Raw genomic sequence first — 21,485 nt, forward strand, 5'->3', positions numbered from 1 at the left:
AAACTGGCTAAGGGCAAGGGGGCACGGAGGGCGCGGGAGAGCTAGATCGGTCGAGGTTTCCTACCCGTTTTTACCGACCACCCTGGGCGTCCGACCGCCTGCTCCCCGCTTCGGCATTCAAACCTACACGGCGCCGCTCTAAGGAAGAAGGGCTGAGGGTCAGAAAAGGCGCTCCACTACGACGGTCCCGACGGCTCGCCGTCAAAAGGCTCGAAGCCGAGCTTCGGCGCGCGGGGATCTACACAGGGCCGCCGCGTCCCGGCGCCCCCGACCCCGCCCTCCTGCCCCCGCTCTTCCCTCACCTAGATACCGTCTCCGCAGCAGGCCCGGCTCCTCCAGGCCCAAACTCCGTTTCTTCACATCCCACAGGAGGTGGGTGCAGCACCCCCGGGACATGGCCCCGCGTGCTCGGCCAGGCGGATCGGATCTGCCACCGCGGGCGCCAGCGACATCAGTCGCTGCCACTTACTGAGGGCCACCCCTCCCCCGCTTCACCATGGAGACCGTGCGCGCGCCTGGCGCGCGCGTAACCACTGCCGCCGCTGCCATTCAACTCCCCCCCCCCCCACTCCCCACCATCGCCTCTTCGGAGAGCTGCCACAGCAACAGTAGCTCCTCCCCCCTCCCCGCCCACAAGACACAGGGAACGGCTCACTGGAGACATCGCGAGAGTTAAAGCGGTAGAGGAATAACTATTTGCAGCTGCCGTGTCTTGCGTTGACTTTCTGGACTGAGACCAAGCCAACCGCCGGCCGCTTTAAAGGTGTCCTCCTCCCCTCACGTCGTCGACACACTGAAGGCTCAAAGGGATAAACAAGTCAGGACGAGTTAAAGGGCGGTGGCAAAGGCAGGCTCGGCCCTGGCTACCGTGTGTAAACAAGTTCGTCGTTCGAACATTATTTCGGAGCCAGCGTTCCATAACAGAAAATAATAGTTGCTTCCCTCGTCATTGCTTCGCGCTCGCTTTACGAGCGTCATAAAAAGCAGACAAGAATTGACACTCTCCTTCTGTCATCGGCACTGGAGAGAAAGCCGGTGGTGGCAATAAGCCTGGCTGGCCAATAGCACGAAGGACAGCTGTTTAAGCCACGCCCCTTTCTCCTTCCAGCAGCAAATCAGAACGAAGCAAACGGGGCTCGTCCTACCACCGGCTTATGTCCGTGGGGCGGGTTTTGCTTCTGTTCGGGCCGTGGGAGGAGGAGGAGGAGGAGGAAGGGAAGGACGGCAGGTCGAGCGGCGCCGTCACTGAATTCGGGCCTCCCGCTATCACCGCACACGCAGGATGGCGGCTGCCGCGGCTGGGTTTCGTGCTTCTTACCACCGTTTCTTAGACAAGATCGAGCTTATGTTGCCGCCCCGGCTGCGCCCTTTGTATAACCACCCTGCAGGTATTGGAAGAAAAGAGGGAGGGGAGAGAATGGGGGAAAGACCGGCAATTTGAATCGCTGGAGGTGATCCGTGTTAAGGGTGTGAGAAGGTGAATGTGAAAAGAAAAAGTAAATGGTCCTGCAGACGTCCACTTGAAGAAGGCCTGTCTTTTTAACAGCCGTCTAGAAAGAGTGTTCCAGGATATGCAGTTTTACATGCCATGGCATCGTAGTCGTGAGAAACCTCTATTTCCATTACATTTGGATATATTTTGCCCCCTCCTATTGCAGTATTGGTCATGAAGTGTCCACATATGATGTGTTACCGAATGTCAAATATCTGGCTAGTTTCTGAGGAATTAAAGTTGAAGCCCAATTTACTGTGAAGTTTGTTAAGTGACCTTGGACCAGGTACTGTGCTTTAACCCTATTTCAATGCTTTCTTGAACTCCAAATTGAAAGGCAGAATACCAGAGAACACTTAGTCACTGCATCACCAATAGTTAAATGGATGGAACATTGCAATTTTTTTTCAAGACATTCTGCAAAGTATTCATCTCTCCACTTCTCTGGAGAACAGAGTTTACAGAAGCTAGACTGGCCTTCCCACATTATTGAATGTTTGAATGTTTTAGAATTCCATACATCATTGAAGGTCCCAGCTATGTGAGCAACCACCCTATAAACTGAATAAATAAGTTCTAGGAGTTGTAAATGTCTATGGGGATTCTAGGTCATTCAGGTCATAATTGTCCCAAAGGTGCTTTTTCCAGTGTTGGAACTTACAACTGAAAAAACTTCATGGATGAGAAGCAAAATGTTTTCAAATAAAAAAACCAAGAAAATCCAGTTGCCTTTTGGGAAAAAACACCTTTAGGAGTTTTACTTCAAATTCATTTGATAGGCACTAGGTTGGAGAAAGCTATAAAATATCTGGACAGGGTGAGGGTAACAATCCAATGGGATATTTCAGTGTCCTTTCTACAATTCAGTGGCAGAAGGGAAATAACCTATAACCTCCTTCCCCATCCTTTATTAAGCCCGTCCCCCTTACCAAAAAGATGTTGAAGTTCGAATACATTTTAAATCTTATAGGGTCATATATAATTTAAAGTTTGTCACCTACTACTTCTCCTTCGCCTTTGGTTTTAGTAATGCAATCATCAAGGAATTGACAAAGCTTACAGAAAATGTAACATCTGTTTGTTCTCCTTGACACAGAACTTTCAGAAATAGTGTCTGTTATCTTTATTGCTAGCAATAAAGAGAGAAAGACTGAATTAAGGCAGCTAAATGGAAAGTCAAACTGTCATACAGGAATAATACAATAGATAAGCTGCAGTGCTACAAAATAGTGATTTGAATTGCTGATATTTAGCCTAAAATGAAGATTCTAAGATTAACCTGCAGAGTTGCCTCATGGTGAGATTGAAGGCAAACAAATTTAATTTATAATAATAAATAAATGTGTAACTGTTAGTATCTATTTCAAAATAGATACTTTCTGGTGAAGGAATGTTATTGGTTAAATTGCAACAGAAACTTGCTAGTCCGGAAAAGATCATTGCCGAGTTCTTACCTGCCCAGAAGTGCTGACTGGTGTGTTTGCCCCATGGCTTGTGTCAGAGCCTTGTAAAAAAAATTGACAATGGCTGCTGTTCCCCATTATTTTCAAATAAAAGTTGCAAGGGGAAAAAATATCCTCAACCCCATATTTAAAGGTTTCTGCGCATTCCTTCGGCTGAGGTTACAGGGTAGGGGCGGGGAAGTAGCGGTTATCATTAAAGAAGGTCTGAGACCGAGGGAGGCCACTGTTGCTCAAACAGCTGACTGTGAATCCCTCCTTGTGAGATGGGGCCATGGGGTTCAGATGGGTTTGCTGATCACGTACTTGGCTCCCTGCCATGTGGCAACAGCCCTGCCCGAGCCACTCAACGTCATCACTGCAGTGGCGGTTGATACCCCTAGGCTTATGGTCATGGGGGATTTCAACCTGCCGTCCATGGGTGAGGCGTCTGAGGTGGCTTGGGAGTTCATGGCTTCCATGACAGCTATGGACCTGACCCAGTTAATTCATGGCCCTACCCACATGGGAGGAAACACGCTGGATCTGGTTTTTGTCTCTGGACAGTGGTTGAGTGACCTTGAGATAGGGGATATAGCTACCGAGCCCTTGTCATGGTCAGATCACTCTCTCCTTCGTCCCAACCTTTGAACCGCTGGACCCCGCTGCAGGGAGGCGGAGCCGGTAAGATGGTTCCGCCCCAGGCGCCTGATGGAACCTGACAGGTTCCAGATGGAGCTTGGGCCATTTCCTGAGGCTCTGGCACACGCCTTGACTGGAGACCTGATGGCCGCCTGGGATAGGGCGGCCACTGGAGCTCTGGATCGGGTCGTGCCTTTGCGGGCTCTGACCCGGCGCCGATCTCATTTGGCTCCTTGGTTCACTGAGGAGATGAAGGAGTTGAAGCGCCAGAAAAGATGCCTAGAGAGTAGTTGGAGGGCCAGTCTTTCTGAATCGGACCGGACACTGGTAAGATCTCATATTAGGAATTACCTAGTGGCGATAAAAGCAGCGAAATGTAGTTATTTTGCTGCTCTTATTCCATCATCAGATAACCGCCCGGCCGCCCTGTTTAGGGTGACCCGCTCCCTGCTCCACCAGGAAGCGCAGGAGGACCCCTTGGAGGGTAGAGCCAAGGATTTTGTTCAGTATCTGTATGACAAAATCACTCAGATTCAGGAAGATTTGGACTCCGACTGGGTAGTCTCAGGGGGAGGGACTGGGGCAGGTCTTGAGAATGTTATCTGGGATGAGTTTGATTCTGTGACCCCTGAGGACGTGGACAGGATTCTGGGCAGACTGAACACGACCACTTGTTTATTGGACCCATGTCCCTCCTGGTTAGTGCTAGCTTCCTGGGAGGTGACACGAGGCTGGCTCCAGGGGATTATAAATGCTTCGTTGGGTGAGGGTGACTTTCCCGCCACCTTGAAAGAGGCGGTGGTGAGGCCTCTCCTCAAGAAGCCTTCCCTGGACCCGACAATGTTGGTTAATTATCGTCCGGTCTCCAACCTTCGCTTCGTGGCGAAGGTTGTTGAGAGCGTGGTTGCGCAACAGTTCCCCCAGCACCTGGATGAAACGACATATCTGGATCCGTTCCAGTCGGGCTTCAGGCCCGGGTATAGCACGGAAACGGCATTGGTCGCGTTGGTAGATGATCTCTGGAGGACTCGGGACAGGGGGTGCTCCTCTGTCCTGGTCCTGTTAGATCTCTCAGTGGCTTTTGATACCATCGACCATGGTATCATGCTGCACTGGTTGGAAGAGTTGGCGCCATCACTGACTATTGGGGGCGAATCATTGGCCTCCACAGAGAGGCCTCGCAACTTGGGCGTCCTCCTGGATTCACAGCTGTCTTTAAAAGAGCATTTGATGGCCGTGACCGGGAGGATTTTTCATTAGGTTCGCTTGATTCGCCAGTTGCGTCCCTTTCTGGATCGGGACTCCCTACACACGGTCACTGATGCCCTCGTCACCTCCCGCCTGGACTATTGTAACACTCTCTACATGGGGCTCCCCTTGAGGAGCACCCGGAGGCTCCAACTGGCGCAGAGTGCGGCCGCGCGGGTGGTAATGGGAGCGACGTGGCGTTCCCATATAACACCTCTCCTGCGCGAGCTGCACTGGCTCCTGGTGGTCTTCCGGGTGCGCTTCAAGGTTTTGGTTACCACCTTTAGAGTGCTCCATGGCTTAGGATCTGGTTATCTACGGGACCGCCTACTACCACCAATAGCCTCCCACCGGCCGGTATGCTCTCATAGAGAGGGGCTCCTCCAGGTGCCGTCGGCCAAACAATGTCGACTGGTGGCCCCTAGGGGGAGAGCCTTCTCTGTGGTGGCACCTACTATCTGGAACGAGCTCCCCCTGGAGATACGGAGGATCCCAGATCTGTGCACCTTCCACCGCGCTCTTAATACCTTTTTATTCCACCAGGCAGGCCTGGCCTAATCTTTTCCCTCTTTTTAATTATGCAAATTTTAATCGTTTTTTAAATGATTGGGGTTTTAATCTGTTTGGGCCAAATTGCTTAATTTGATTTTACTTTGTTTTTAAATTTTGTATCTATGTATTTTTACTGTTTGGCTGTTCACCGCCCTGAGTCCTTCGGGAGTAGGGTGGTATATAAATAAATTAAATAAATAAATAAATAAATAAATAAATAATAATAATAATAAAGTAGCAACTAAGTACATCTATTATGCAGCTATTGTTATATTACAGCTTGCTGCAGACAGAACTTTTATTTCTTGGGGTTCTAAAATCCTGTCATACTGCAATAACAGGAGCAAATGTATTTTTAGTTTAAAAAATGCCTTATCCCAGTTTTGTATAAGAGTTCTGGTGGTATCTGGACTATTGAGGACCTTGTAAGAGTTATTCATGCCCCATCACCATTTATTTGTTTCATTTCAAGTTGTTTCATATGAGGTTGTCTTTGAAGATTATCGTATCAAGAAATTTGAATTGGTCTCAAATGCAATTGCATGGTTGTTAACAGATACATGCTAGTACAAACACCTGTGCTTCGGCCTTGTGCTCACTTCCTATTGGTTCTGAGAGGAAGTTAAACTATTGTTTTGGAATTGAAAAACTATATGGCTTAAACTGGAATACTTGTAGGACTGCCTTTTGCAACCAGTTTTATCCAACCCAGTTTATCCAACTTGTATGTCCTGGAAGAACCTGTTTGTAGTTCCCCAATTCCATGAGGTAAGAATGGCAGAGGCCTGCAGATAGTGGGTTTTTTGGTGGTGTGTGTTTGTGTGTATATTTATCTGCCCTTTGGAACCATTTCCTTCAGAAATTCAGTCAGACCCTACTATTGACTTTCAGTAAATTACAACAAATAGTTATTTCAAAGAGCTTTTGGACATTTTGATGCCATCAGTTACTGATTGCTTTATTTGTAGTTAGGGATTAGTTATTTTTTATGTCTGTACTTAGACTGTAGACATTTTATTGCATTGCATAGGCATTCTATAAACCACAAAGCATAGATTCCTCATTTCTTGGTGATATCACATTAAACTGTATTTGTACCCCTTTGGATTTATTCAGTGGAAGAAAGGAAATGTGGCATATGTAACAATTATTTTAACAAGAAACTGTTATTTGTTTTATAAGAAATTCACTTCAGTATCTCTTTGGTATACTTTTTCAGGTTAGTAATAGCTGGGCTGTGTAAAAAGAGATAAATTATTAACAAGATTCTTTCCCAATCACTTGAGTGTGAATTGTATTTGAATATAAGGAGAGATGTGCTTATTTAATTTAGCAGTCTGTCTTACAGTGGTTCAAACAGTATTTATGGGAAACTCACAGAAAGAACAAGAGTACACCAACACCTTACTGTATTTCTTCCTTAGCAATAGGTTTTGAAAGGGAAGCCGATGCCAGTGATTGAGGTGATAAATAAACATACTGCATAAAAAACAACCATATTTCCAAACTTCATAGCTTTTCTTCTTCAACCAATTGATTACTTTGGTTGTTCCTTCAGTAGCTGTTCTCTATCCTACTATATTTGACTTATGATGAGCACAAATATATTCAATGTTCCAACTGTAGTTAGTTACACCATACATTTATATAAATCAGTATATTACTGGTAGTTGTACTGAATTACTGCTTTTCTCAACAGTTACACAATGAATCGTTTTTGCTGAGCTACATTACAACATCAGGATAATGTTTAGGCATTAATGTTTCTTAGCTTTAGTGTCAGTTTCTGTTCAATTTTAAACATATTTTCAAAGTCCATGCCATGTGAACCTGGAACAGTTTGATGGCCTAATTTGATACAGTATGACATTTCCCCTAGATTGGAACATAACCTCCAGTATTGGAGAGAAATCTTTTTACTTCTGGCTTGTGAAATATTCTTTGCAGTTAACACTTTCATTTCTTATTCTAGTAATTCCTTGCACTCTATAGATAATCCTATTATTTAAGATGGTTAATTATCATGCAGTGAAAAGTGAAGTGTTGGCAGTAAAAGAAATTAGCTGCTGTTTTCTATTCATTGTAATATTTCTTTTAATAGAAAACTTTAGAACACAAGGCAGCAAAAATAACTAATCATACTGGGAAATAATTTGTGGCTTGTAATAGTTAAGTGTATTTATAAAGAAGGAGTCTTATAAAACAACTGCTAGTTATATTTCAAAATAGCATTCATAATCACCTGGATCAGGACTGGCATAAGATAGGTGTAGATATACAAAGATATTCTGATCTAAACTTAAGTAAATGAAGGATTTACCAAAACAAAAACCTGAAATGAAATGATGAAAAAAAATAAGAGAACCGAGTAACAGAAGTTGTGGGAAGCAATTTGTACTCAAAACAAATTCCTATCCTGGACATGTACTCAGACACACATTTCTTTTTGTTTCATATTCGCCTGGCTAAACCATTATTTTACATTTTCTTCTCATATTATTAGTTGTTTAGCATTCTAATGAAAAGTAAAATTTAAAATCTGACCAAGTCTTGATGTATGCAACTGCCTGATCCAACAATATGTATTTAGCCTAAATAACTTGATTCTAGGTGCAGCATGATGGTTCAGCGGTTAAATGCTGGGCTTGTCAGCTGAAAAGCCGATAGCTCGGGTTTGAGACCCAAGTGCCATGTGATGGAATGAGCTTCTGTTACTCACCCCAGCTTCTGCCAATCTTGCTGTTTTGAAAGCATGCAAATGCAAGTAGATAAATAAGTACTACTTTGGCAGGAACATTACTGTGTTCTGTATTTTCATGTTGGCCACGATGTTGGAATTATCTCCCAGACAGCGCAGGCTCTCGGCTGGGAATCGAAGATGAGCACTGCCCCTTGACTGGATAGGGGAAACCTTTAAAACTTTTTAACTTCATTCTACAACAATTGTCACAACCTTTATATATCATATCTATGTTCACAACATTATTATTTATGTAAGGGCATATCCAAGTTTGCCATGAGTTGTTCATTGAGAATATTTCTTTAATTCGAGTGCTTTGTTATCCTCTTTGTCTGCACCTACTAGTTAATATAAAAAATACATACATACACACCACTAGATTGCAATAGTTTTCTGAAAGACTTAATTAGAACTGAGTACTTCAAAGTATTAACTTTAATTTGTAAAGTGGTTATCATACTTCCCTAGAATGGTGTGAAATATTACATGTCTAGAACATCTGTAAAATAACAGAAAAGTAGAGTTTTTTTTTTAAAAAAAACACTACTCAGAGATGCAATGCATGCCGTATAACATTACTGAACTTAGTGCTTTCCAAATAAATTGAGTAACAATCTCCAGAAATCCTGGTGTAGCATAGCTATTGGCCATGCTGAATTGAAATGCTGGAATTTAAAGCACCATGAAAAAATTACCCATGTCAAAAGGTAGGCCAGCTGATGCCTGTTGGTAGTTGGATTTCAGTGTACATCAAATCCAGCAAGTATGTAAAAGATTGAAGTCTAAAACTCTAAAGCAGGGGTGTCAAACTCAAGGCCCAGGGGCCAGGTCCAGCCCACGGGGTGCTTAGATGTGGCCCGCGGGGCTGGCCCTGGAAACAGGAAAGGACTGGCCCATGGTGCCTCTGCCAGCGAAAACGGAGCTCGTAAGGGCTATGTGAGGCCCTCGTGAGCTGCATTTTCACCGGAAGAGGGTTGCAGACGGCCGTCACAGCAGAAAATGCAACTCGGGAGCCCGTTTTTGCTGGCAGAGCACTTGGGCCACCACAGGTGCCCCTGATACAAGTGACATTGAGCTGTCCACGCCCACCCTGGCCATGCCCACCCTGGCCCCCCGAGGTCAAACACAACCCTGATACGGCCCTCTATGAAATTGAGTTTGACACCCCTGCTCTAAGGTATGCGTTTTGCTCATATTGTCCTTCAGTCCTTAGACATTCATGGACATTATTTCCAAAAACCTATTTAAAACTTATTCCTAAATAGGAGTTGGATTTACAAAATAACTTGTGAAATAACAGCTATGTGGATAATCTAAAGTCTCTTTAATTTCAGAGAGATTTCAGCTGCCCAGTTCCCAATCAAGTCCCATTTCAGTCACAATGGGTTTCTCTCTTTTAGAGAAATGTTGGTTTGTCATTAGGGCTCACCAGAAATGCGATTAACTGCATTTATCTAGCTAAAGGTAAGATAGATAAAGCTTTGTTTTTGTGCCTGAAACTACATCCTCCAAACTGGAAATGATTTTGAGATATTCTTAGTTTGATCCAACCCTGAAATAGATCTGTTCTCTTCCCCTTAGGACACCTCTATAAGGCATTGCATGCCAAAACAACTAGAGACAGGGACAGTTTATTTTCTTGTGCCATCACTCTAATTCTTACAATACTGTTTAACGTCTATGTACATTTCCCCATGTACTGCTGTAGCATTATTGTTATCTGTCTTACCTTCTTTACTCCCTTGTCTTTTTGGTATTATCATTATGATTATTATTACTCTGTTGCCTTGCATGTACACTGAGAGCTTCTGCACTGGAAAATTCCTTGTGTCTAATCACACTTGGCCAAATAAAGTATTCTAATGAGTCTAATGTTTCATCTTGACCTGCTTCTGCTTTGGAGGGATTACTCCTGTAAAATGCTGAACCTTCTGCTGGTAGAGTTCAAAGGAATACTGTAGAACAGTTTTGTATAATAATCCAACATATTTTATACATCCATAATTATTTATTTATAGATAATAGGTGCTTTTTCTTCTGAGGCTTTGCATGCAATGTCTTACTTTCAGCATGAAAAGCAGTTTCCCTTGCAGCACCTGACATTTCAAAAAAGGAACCCAATTATTACAAAAAAGTTATCCATCCCTTGAATTCATTTTAGAAGGTTCTTAGATAGTTTTCAGAGAAATTACTTCTAGTGAGCAATATTGTACTCTGGATTATTTCACTTCACAAACAGCAATTTATATCTCTTAAAGTATATTATAAACTTATGTGATCCCTAAACTGAGTGATTTTACAGTTACAATCTCTGGGATAACAATAGAAAATGAAAATGTAAGAGCAGCTTGGCCAGGTTTATTGTTAGAAAACAGAATAAAATACTGTATAAAGTTCTATGACCTAGGAAAAAAGCAATTTTATGAATCCATTTTAAATATTTTACTGTATCAAATATTGGGAGGTTGTAGTATTTGAGTGACTCCAATAGCATTTGGGCAAAGATTAGGAAAATAATGGGAATTTCCATTGTATAAGTAGGTCTACTCATCCACCCCCAAGTCTGAGAGAGAATTGCTGGCCTAAAGTCATCCAGCTGTCTTTGTACCAAGGCAGGACTAGAAATCATGGTTTCCCGTTTTCCAGCCTGATGCTTTAACTGCTAAACTCTCTGAAGTTTACTTCTATAATTTTTATTTTTACTGTTTATTTCTGTCCCACTTATTATGATTACTCAAAGCACTTTTGATAGTTTTGTCCCATACTTACATACTAGTTGATTACATTTGAGGTTAATCAAATCATATCAAGGCAGGAGGTTATTTATTTATTTGCATTCACTTATTTATTGTTATACTATTGACTACTAGAATCAAAAATTTGCTGTTAAGAGTTTACCATAAATAATTTTTTTCTATGTAGGTAGAAATAGCTGTTAACATAAGAGGCTGTGGTCTGCCCTCTTCTCAAGAAGCCATCGCTGGATTCCACCCTGTTGGATAATTTCTGACCTGTGTCCAATCTTCCCTTTTGGGGGAAGGTTGTTGAGAAGGTGGTTGTGTGGCAGCTCCAGAGGTTTCTGGATGAAACAGATTATCTAGACTCCTACCAGTCAGGATTTAGGCCTGGATATGAGACAGAAATGGCATTGGTTGCACTTTTTTATGAGCTTTGGCGGGAGCGAGATAGGGGTAGTGCATCCATCCTTGCTATACTTGACCTCTGAGCAGCTTTCAATACCATCAACCATGGTATCCTTCTGGAGCGATTTCAGGGGTTAGGAGTAGGAAACTGTTGCTATCCTGGTTTACTTCCTTTCTCTGTGGCTGCTCTCAGTCGATGTTAATAGGAAGTGAGAGATCCAGGCCTGGCCCATTGCTTTGTGGCATCTCGTAGGGTTCAATACTCCCTCTGTGCCTATTCAACATCTACCTGAAGCCGTTGAGTGAGATTATCCATCACTATCAATATGCTGATGATACTCAGCTGTATATCTCAGCCCCTGGTGAATTAAGCAATCCCATGATCTCCCTCTCACAATGCCTGGAGGCTGTTAGGGGCTGAATGGAGACCAATGGGTTGAAACAACCCTGGCAAGACCTGAGTGGCTGTGGGTTTGGGTTCTTTGGTCCATGGAGAATTGCCACCTTTAGTCTTGGATAGGGTGGCACTGCCTCAAACAGACCCAGTGCATAATCTGGGGGTTGTCCTGGAATTGCGATTCCTGCTCAAAGAGCAGATGGCAGTCGTGACCAGGAGGGCCTTTCCGCAACTGCAGATTGTGTACCAGTTACGCCCTTTCCTGGACCAACAATACATACTCATGGTCACTCATGCCCTAGTCACCTCCCATCTTTTCTATTGCAATGCGTTCTACATGAAGCTACCCTTGAAAAGCATCCAGAAGCTCCAGTTGGTGCAAAATGCAATGGCCCACATGGTTTTGTGCAGACGCGTGCATATGTGTTACCTCATTGCAATGCAATGTGTGCATTGGTTACCAATTTGCTTCTGGGTGCAATTCAAAGTGCTGGTTGTCACCTTTAAGCCCTTCATGGCTTGGGACCAAGTTATCTGAGGGACCGTCTCTTGCCAGTCACATCCACCCAACCCCACTAGATCAGACAGGCAAAGAATATTGCAGGTCCCATCACTTAAGGAGATACATCTGGCAGGTCCTAGAAGAAAGGCCTTCTCTTTGGTGGCTTCCTCCCTCTGGAACATCATCCCTCCGGAAATTAGATTGACTCCCCACTCTGACACTCTTTTGGAAGGCCCTGAAGACGTGATTCTGCCAATGGGCCTGGGGAACCCAGAGCAGGATGGAGCACATTAAATGACTGGTATGAGTGTGTATTGTCGCCGGATGGTGGGGTTACTTTATTATTATTTTGTTATTTTTATTTCTTTTATATTGTGTTTTTGTTTCCTATGAGCCACCTTGAATTGCCATGAGCGAGTAGGCGGCAATATAAATTTTGCAAATAAATAAATAAACATGAAACATTTTATACAAATGAAGAAAAGCTGCATTTTCTTCATTCATTTTGGAAAAATGTATTTTTGTCATCATCACAATTCCTTTTTCCTGCAATGTGGATATACTTCATGAATTTCAAGACATGCTAAACTACTACATAGGTTTTACTCAAAGAAATTTAATCATAACTTGTTTCTCTCTTGGCTTGCAGATCAAAAAATATTTTATTGAAATGAATATAATAATTTTTTGAGACTAAGTAAAATCTTCTCTTGCAGGTCCCAAAACAGTGTTTTTTTGGGCACCTGTTATGAAATGGGTAAGTTGATTCAGTTATTCATACAAAACATACATAATTCTAGTGTTTCCTGTGTTAAAGGCCAGTTATATACCGTATTTTCCGGCGTATAAGACGACTGGGAGTATAAGACGACCCCCAACTTTTCCTGTTAAAATATAGGGTTTGGGCTATACTCGCCATATAAGACTGCCCCTCTTCCAATGCACACCAAATAAAAATTAAAAAACATCAACTGGCTCACCTACAATGTAAAAGCAGCTGTGCTAGACCCAAAATGGCCCCTGTAACAAGCAGGAACCTCACACAGCCACAAAAAGCCCCCCCAAAAAACTTTCACACTCTAAACACACACAACACAACACAACTGGCTCACCCACAATGTAAAAGCAGCTGTGCTAGACCCAAAATGGCCCCTGCAACAAGCAGGAACCTCACACAGCCACAAAAAGTCCAAAAAACCAACTTTCACACTTTACACACACCAAATTCCACATACAGCTTTGTGAGATTTTGTGTGTTTGTGTAGTTGGAGTGAAACACTACAGAAACACACTAAATCTCAGAAAGCTGCACAAATATTATTTTATTTTATTTTATTTTTATATGAAAGCTAAATTTAAAACTTCCTAAACTTTAAATGGCTAGGTCTAAAAAAGAACAACTAAAAAAACCCCAATTGACTATTTTTTTTAAAGCTCCCAAAGGGGAAAAAAACTTACCCAATAGAACAGGGGTCTCCAACCTTGGCAACTTTAAGACTTGTAGACTTCAACTCCCAGAATTCCTCAGCCAGCTTTGCTTTGCTGGCTGAGGAATTCTGGGAGTTGAAGTCCACAACTCCCTCCTTGCTTGATTGCAGGCAGGGAGTTGCTTGCTTGCCTGAATAGATTCAGGCAAGCAAAGCAAGGCAAGCGTTGCGACTAGCAGCTGAGGTAAGCAAGCTGGAGGGGGAAAACTTTTTCCCTTTTACATGGCTCTGGCCATCCCAGCTGAGTTGCAGGGAACTCAGCTGGGATCGTCAGAGCTGGGATCCTCAGAGCTGGGATCACCAGAGCCATTTAAGGCTCGTTAGAGCCTTTCGGGCTGGTCTGCCTGGTTACAGGAGAACGACACCCGGCATATAAGACGACCCCCGACTTTTGAGAAGATTTTCATGTGTTAAAAAGTCATCTTATACGCCGGAAAATACGGTACTTTTAAGTGTAGTTAAAAAAAACCTGGAGAATCTCCTGGTAGACGAGGCCTTTCTTTTGCATAGCCAAAGACTATATTAATCCAATCTTTGAAAAAAAAAATTCTTTCCTCATTGTGTGAAATGTCATCTGAGAACTTGGTGAAAAAAATTATTGGTCAATATCTCTATCAGACTTTAGATGCAATGTAATTTCTCAAAAGTCTATATTAAAATACTTTTTAGTCATGTAGCCAGACTTAAATAAACAAGGAATGCATTATAGATCAGTTAGAATCTAACATAATAATTTAGTTTAGTTTATTGTCATTGTACATGGTACAACAAAATTAAGTGCCATCTTTAATAGCAATAGTACTTAGACTTATATACTGCTTCACAGTCCTTTACAGCCCCTCTCTAAGCGGTTTACAGAGTCAGCATATTGCCCCCAACAATCTGGGTCCTCATTTTACCAACCTATGTCTGACCCAGTGATCTCATCTTATATACAATTTCCTCAACTTGTTCTAAGCTGCCTAGAGTTGCCTCTTGGGTAGCTACCCGTGTATATGGGTAGCATATACATTTCATAATAAACAAGTAAATAAAATCTTCATGTGCCAGCTGAACACAATCTGAAATATCTGAGCTGATTGTTTATAGTTCTCTTGGCCAATGTAAAGGTGGTTGGGAAGCTGTCACTTCCCTTCCTAGTTTCTGTCTCATTAGAATGGGAAAATCTACTATGTCATGATTGTGGTCAGCATCACCATGGACAATTTGGGAAAGGTATATCCCATCAATAGTCAGGTCCGCCCATTTTTCATGCCCCTTCTCCCTCTCCCTCCCTTCCATGAGACCATGGAAGTAGGCTGAAAAATGAAATCACAAAAGTGACAGAGCATCTCTGGTTTGTATGACTGATATATGTTGGGATATCGATTAAATTGAGTTCCAAATCAACCTGGTTTTATTTGATACAAACATGTTAATGCCAATCCATTGGATTGATAGGGAATCATGTACCACTCAATTCCTAGTTTTGTCCTTGACCCAATTTAAAACTTAAAATGGATTGGAACATGTAACTCCAGCTATCTAAATGGCAAGCATGAAATATATGATTTCAAACTAAATGTTATAGACCAGTGGTTCTCAAACACTTTGGTCTCTGGACCCCTTTACGTTCTTAAAAATGATAGAAGACACCCAAAGAGCTTTGGTTTATGTGAATTATATCAATATTTATTGTATTAGAAATTAAAACAGAGAAATTTAAAAATATTTATTTGACTTCAAGGACAAAGGAAAGGTCCCTAGATCATATTTTGAGAACTGCTGGTATAGACTGTAGAACTTTGGTATTAATAAAAAATGTATTACTGACACATTAAATTAAGCTAGTGCTTTCTTATTGCAGGGTTTGGTATGTGCTGGAATGGCTGATATGGCTAGGCCTGCTGAAAAACTCAGCACTTCACAGTCTTGCGTCCTAATGGCTACAGGTATGTATGTATTTTCTTTTAATTATCTAGTATAGGGGGGAAAAAGGTTAAATCATCAGTTCTGTTTTAATACCGAGACAAAGCTAAACTAACATTTTATTTTATGAAAGGTTTTCAAGCCATATACTTGAAATATATATATATATATAAAATTTTATAAATTTTTATGCAATTATTAACTTTGCCTGACTGTCTAACTGGAACACCTAAAAATAGGTATATTTGAACCAAAAGCACATTAGTCTAGAGATTTTGCTTAGGTTGCATACATAGTCCTTGTTTAGCAACCACAATTGGAACTGGCAGCTTGGTTGCTAAAATGATGAAGACCCTAAAGAAGAAATCAAATAATGGCAATTGTGCCTATGATTTTACTTTATCTTTCCTTTTTCCCAACTACCCTGCCATTTGGAATGCTTACCCAGTGCTGGAATAATTAGCAAGAAGGGAATTAATGTTTATATTTATATTCATTGGGAATGAATGCATAAAAGAAAGTAAACAGATACACATGGGGAATACACATTGAATGGAATGCCCTAGTGCCTGCAGCTCTGAGCAAACAGCCACTTTATTGTGTGTCTGTCTGTGTGTTTTATTTCTTGTAATCTTTTCCAATTTTTCTGTCTATAAGGAAGGAAAGACAAGGGAAAATGGGTCAGGCACAAGACAACAGATACTGGCTGTAATGGTAGTCCTGTGACTGAGAAAAACTCTAAAGGTCGTAAATGCGCACCTTGGTCCCAAATTATTTTTTATGATCCTTGTAAAATTGAACAGCCTGTAAATGAGATTTTACCTGTATATAAATTATTGACTTTCAGCAGAGATGTAAGGAATATTGCTAAATTCAATTCTATTCTAAAAATTAAAGTGACTGCAATCTGTTCATTGCTGTAAAAGTGTATCTTATTGGTTTACATACCTGATTTTTTATCTTTTGCTTAGTTTTAAAGTTTCAGATTATCTTCCTCAAACAGCAGAGTTATTTTGTCAAATAAGTGTTAAAAGTGTTACAGGTTGCAAGTTTTAAACATTAGTTCCTGTTTCATTTCATGATAGTAAAAACGAGAGCCAAAACTGTATATAGTACTTTATTGCAGGTTCATTGCTGGATAACAGAACTGTTCAATAACATTTTTAATCTGCCATTCAAGCATATATTTTTCTTGTACTAGACTTGTAAATCTATAGATCTTCTGGGTTTTAGATTAAGATAGTAGTTCTAGATCAGGGGTGTCAAACTCGTGGCATCACGTTGTCATCACATGACGTATTGTGACTTTTCCCTTTTTCCTAAACTGGGGGTAGGCGTGGCCAGCGTATGACGCATCCAGCCCCTGGGCCGCGATTTTGACACCCCTGGTCTAGATGCTGTAAGCTTTCATTCAGCTGTAAGGGAAATGGTAGCAATCCTATAATTACTAAATAAACTTGGTGAGAGAGTAGACTGAAAGGGAGAAACTATGAGGTTTTCCTTATAGGTTTTGATAAATTTTGAGAATGCAACCATTATTTTAAATTGGTAATAGATCTGTATTTTGTTTTCTAATTCAACAGGCCTTATCTGGTCAAGGTATTCTCTAGTAATTATTCCTAAAAACTGGGGCCTGTTTACTGTTAATTTCTTTGTTGGCTGTGCTGGTGGCTCTCAGCTGTACCGCATATGGAGGTAGGTAATTAGGAAGAATGTTTGCCAATGTTGCGTTCTATTATTGAATTCTGAAAGTTGTACTTCCAACGTATTTAAAAATAGGAAAGACACTATGATAGGACCAGAAAAAAAAAAAAAAGAAATGGTAGCCCTCCCAACCATTTTTTTTCATGTTGGTGTCTGACCCTATTCCCAACTATCGTTATAGGGACTTGGAGTTGGTCAGTGTTAGAAATATGTAAAAAATAATTCTTGATTTTTTTAAAGAAAAATTGTCCAACGAGACAGAAGCATTAGATGCCTTATTAGCTGATAGTGAAGTTTTTGGTTCTCCTTAGTTCAGCTCATCTGTTCTGTTCCCTATGGTAGTAGCTATATCTGTAGGATAGGATTAGTTGGTTCTTTAGCAGGCCAGTCTTTGAAAGCTATAACAGTTTTCATTTAATAAAAGCAATTTTTATTAGACTGCCATTAGATAATATTTCAGTTATTTAGATTTATTCAAACCCATTGTTTCCCTTGTATAATGCAAATTGATGACCTGGTAGCAGCTATCTTGCTGACCTTTGCTTTGAACATTGCCTATCTTATAAAAGTCCTTGGGAAAATGTTGCTCTGGTTTTTCTACTTTTTATGCAATCCACACAGTATGTGTTACTCATCTTCTGTTTAGTAACAGTATTATTAGAGCAGGTGGCAATAGCTAGGAAATTTTGACAGATCTTGAAAAAGCTAAATAGGACTAAACCAGTTTTTTATCTGGATAAGCAACTTTCAGGAAATTCCAAGGCTGTAGACCTGTGAAGCCGAACCTATGGCACGTGTGCCACAGGTGACACGTGTAGCCATATTGGTGGGCACGCGAGCTTAGCTCCGGCGTGCATGCGTGTGCCCAGAAACAGGCTGTTTCCTGCCTCCAGAGGGCGTGGGGGGTGGGGAAGGCCTGTTTTTCTCTTTCCCCAGGCTCCAGAGCCTTTCTAGGAGTCTGGGAGGGTGAAAACGGCTTTCCCCCACTCCCCGTAGGCCCTCTGGAGCCCAGAAACGGTGGGACTGGAAGTTGGCAAACAGGCTGTTTTTGGCCTCCGGAGGGCCTCTTGGGGGGGGGGTTGCCCTCTCCAGACTCTTAGAAAGGCTCTGGAGCCTGGTGAGAGAGAAAAACAGACCTACCAGGCCATCACGTGCCAGGAGTAGGGAGAGTGTGGGGAGGGTCGCATGCGCAGGGGCGGGGTGCATAGAATTATGGATGTGGGCATGCACGCATGTAAACCACCACCCCCCTGCTTCTGGCACGCGATGGCAAAAAGGTTAGTCATCACTGCTATAGATGATATTGGGATGTCAAAAATATATCTCAGTAGAATGCAGTGGAAAGGTTTTGAGGTTTCATCTTGCTAAAAGTACTGCACTACTGATTTACAGAAACTGTAAATCAGTTTCTACTGATTGAAAATACATATTAATAGCAAGCTTAAGTGATATAATTCTAGATTGATATTTTTGAATTGATATAACATCAAGCAGAACTTTCCCAACAAGTAATGCTTCTAGAAAGAAACATGAATGTGCACAAATAAACTTTGCCAGCTATTTTTGATTTAAAATAGGGTCTACCAGATCTGAGTTGCAAAACCCAGATCCAGCAAAGATACAAATGTTTTCCATTGTTTGCCATCTAATGGTTGTCCAGATTTTTGCAGTCCATATCTGATAGCCTTCTTTAAACAGAATATATAATAAAACCTGTTTTTTGAATTAAATTACAAGCAAATTAAAATCAATGCAGTTTAGTTATATCTCTTATTGTATATCAAACATGTTTTTAAAGAGCTGACAGAAAAACAATATAGCAAATAAAAATATAATTTCTAATTTAATGCAGTGTTTTTTTCTTCTTCAAAATATATTGGCAATAGTAAATAATTTGTATTCTCTTTTTCTGACAGGTATAACCAAGAGTTAAAAGCCAAGGAACTGGAAAAGCAACAGTAGAAATTCTAGTTAATTTCTTCTAATCTCAATGTAAACTACTTCCTAAAGGACCTACAGTACTTTTAATCCTGTTCAATTGCCCAGTGTGAATTTTTACTAAAAGTGGTAGAGCATGTTTTTCTATAAAGTTAGAAAGCAGCCTCTTTGCATTTAAATAAACTCTTTAATAAGCTCCTAGTCTATTCTTAAACCCAAATGCAACTGGTGCAAGTATTTTTAAGGACAGAAGCAAGATGACTTTTCCAACTGCTCAGAAACCTGAATTTGAAGGGGAAAAGGTGATTTAGGGGACTCGGGTTCTCACACCATATCTTTCACTAGCAACTTAAATATAATCTTTTCCAGGCTCATGGAATTGCCACTTCACAATCAGAAAAAGACATATTAGGTTTCAGGAGGTGCATAGATGCCAAATATATATTCTTCTTCACAGTAACATTGCTACAGTCTTAATAGCTATAGATCCAATGGCCCAAACAGCACAAAACTACTGTAAATCTGGGCAGAGGGTAGGAACGAATTCATATATTTTGCTATATTTTAGAAATGCTAACTTTTTCAAAATATGAAAATTTGTCAGAATCATAGGCTCATATAAAAAATATTTTGGGATACATGTGCAAAATGCCTGTTGTAGACTGGGATTTATATTATATTTTGTTTTTACATAGCTAGAGAAATGTTACTTTTTCAGCATGTTCCTGAACTTCATAGACCCAAAGACAGACGTAGGAAATAATATTGGTAGATATAACAAGTGAACATGTACACAGAAAATGAAGCATTTCGTATTTGCTGAGTTATTTTCAAGTGGCTTACTTTTATACCTATATGCAAGGCATATATTCAATTACTGCAATATATCCTACATTAGTCTGTCCTTGAAGACCATCCAGAAGTTGCAACAGAGCTAAAATGTGATGACGTACTTCTGAGTGTCCCACACGTCGTTGTGTTCTATCACTGTTGCAGAAGCTGCATTGGTTTCCAATTGTTTTCCAAGTACAATTGAAGGTACTAGTTATCACTTTTAAAGCCCTATATGACCCATGGCCAGATTGTTTGCCCAACTGCCTCTCCCTTAGAATATCGGTCCATCCCATCAGGTGAGATAGGGTGGGGGGTCACTTTAGGTGCCTTCCCACAACACCTAGTCAGGTCCTGGGAGCATGCTTTCAACATAGCTGCCCCTGTTCTTTGAAGCAACCTCTCACCTGAGATGAGGGAGTGTACCCTTTTAACCCTTCTTAAGGCCTTGAAGACCTGATTCTTCCGTTAAGCATTAGGGTAGGATGGGGTAATGTCACAGGATTAGTAGCATGGATTACTATAGTGCCTCGGTGGGATTTTATTTTTATTGGTTTTGCTATCAGCCATCTAGGATTACTATGCAAGATAGGCAGCCAGTTAAGTTCTTTAAATAAAAAATATGAGATCTGAGATTCTAAGATCTCTCTCACTCCACATCATTAGCCCATGTTCCTCTCTCAGGACCCTCCATCTTCTCTTACATTTCTTTTCCTTACTTTCTTTACCCATTAGCTCCCTGGCCCATGTTTTTGCTCATTCTAGGCCTTGTGCTATTCCTTCTTGTGTGTGAAATTGCATATCTTTGCTCCAGTCGTCTTGCTGCTGATTCTCATCATGGCTAAACAGATTTATTTCTGGGATAACTTATTATGATTTCCAAGCTTTCCTGCTTACCTGGTAATATCACTGGAATCTTTTTCCTTTTCTTCACCTTTCTTGGATAGATAGCAGCACTTCAAAATAAAGCAATTGTATATAACAATACTGCTCTTGCCTGATTGTATGGATGTATGGATATTTAATGCTCTAGAGACTTCATAGATACAGGGGAGGTTTCTATAAATAGGTTGTTGCTTACCGATTTTTTAAGAATTACTATCTGAGTTCCCTTTTATTCAGGGGGGAAATGAATAACACTAGAGCCCAGCAGTGTGAGTTCAACAATGTAAAGATAGGAAATATGCATCTTTAGATGCTGTATATCTATAATTCCCAGTACCATAAAATGAAAACATGTTTCTTTCTTGTAGGGAATGTATGTTGTAACAGTCTCTGCACCATGCTTTTCTGTTTCAAATAAAACTCATTTTATGAGGATAATGAGGATACTCATTTCTACCTCTCCGCTCCACACTCCATTTGGGTGCACTACTTGTGTTGCTCCAGTTTGCTCAGTGTTATATGTCATGTAAACCCACCGAGTTAAGCCAAAACAAATAAAATAAAACCTAGTCTGACT

At 41.2% G+C, this 21,485-nt stretch overlaps 2 protein-coding genes across 17 annotated transcripts in view; one reads left to right on the plus strand and one right to left on the minus strand.

Annotated features, from left to right (window-relative positions):
- Positions 1–639, minus strand: part of DCAF6 (DDB1 and CUL4 associated factor 6) — a 58,119-nt gene extending 57,480 nt beyond the window's left edge. For 13 of the 16 annotated variants that reach the window (XM_087894969.1, XM_087894968.1, XM_087894964.1 and 10 more), the window contains exon 1: positions 303–638. In XM_087894969.1, coding sequence (XP_087751095.1) covers positions 303–396 — 94 coding nt within the window. In that variant the 5' untranslated portion in view covers positions 397–638. Of the gene's footprint in view, positions 1–302 lie in introns of all 16 variants that reach the window. The other 3 variants (XM_087894963.1, XM_034413788.2, XM_087894960.1) reach the window with 2 other exon arrangements.
- On the plus strand, positions 467–21,346 carry MPC2 (mitochondrial pyruvate carrier 2). Its single transcript, XM_034413853.3, has 5 exons — positions 467–1,388; positions 12,872–12,912; positions 15,489–15,573; positions 17,134–17,245; positions 19,171–21,346. Exons 1-5 carry the CDS (start codon positions 1,283–1,285, stop codon positions 19,214–19,216), a joined length of 390 nt encoding a protein of 129 aa, XP_034269744.2. The 5' UTR covers positions 467–1,282; the 3' UTR covers positions 19,217–21,346.
- The last annotated feature ends 139 nt before the right edge of the window (positions 21,347–21,485 follow it).

This window comes from Pantherophis guttatus, chromosome 5 (assembly GCF_059756535.1).
Source record: "Pantherophis guttatus breed Tessera chromosome 5, ASM5975653v1, whole genome shotgun sequence".
Classification (NCBI taxonomy): domain Eukaryota; kingdom Metazoa; phylum Chordata; class Lepidosauria; order Squamata; family Colubridae; genus Pantherophis; species Pantherophis guttatus.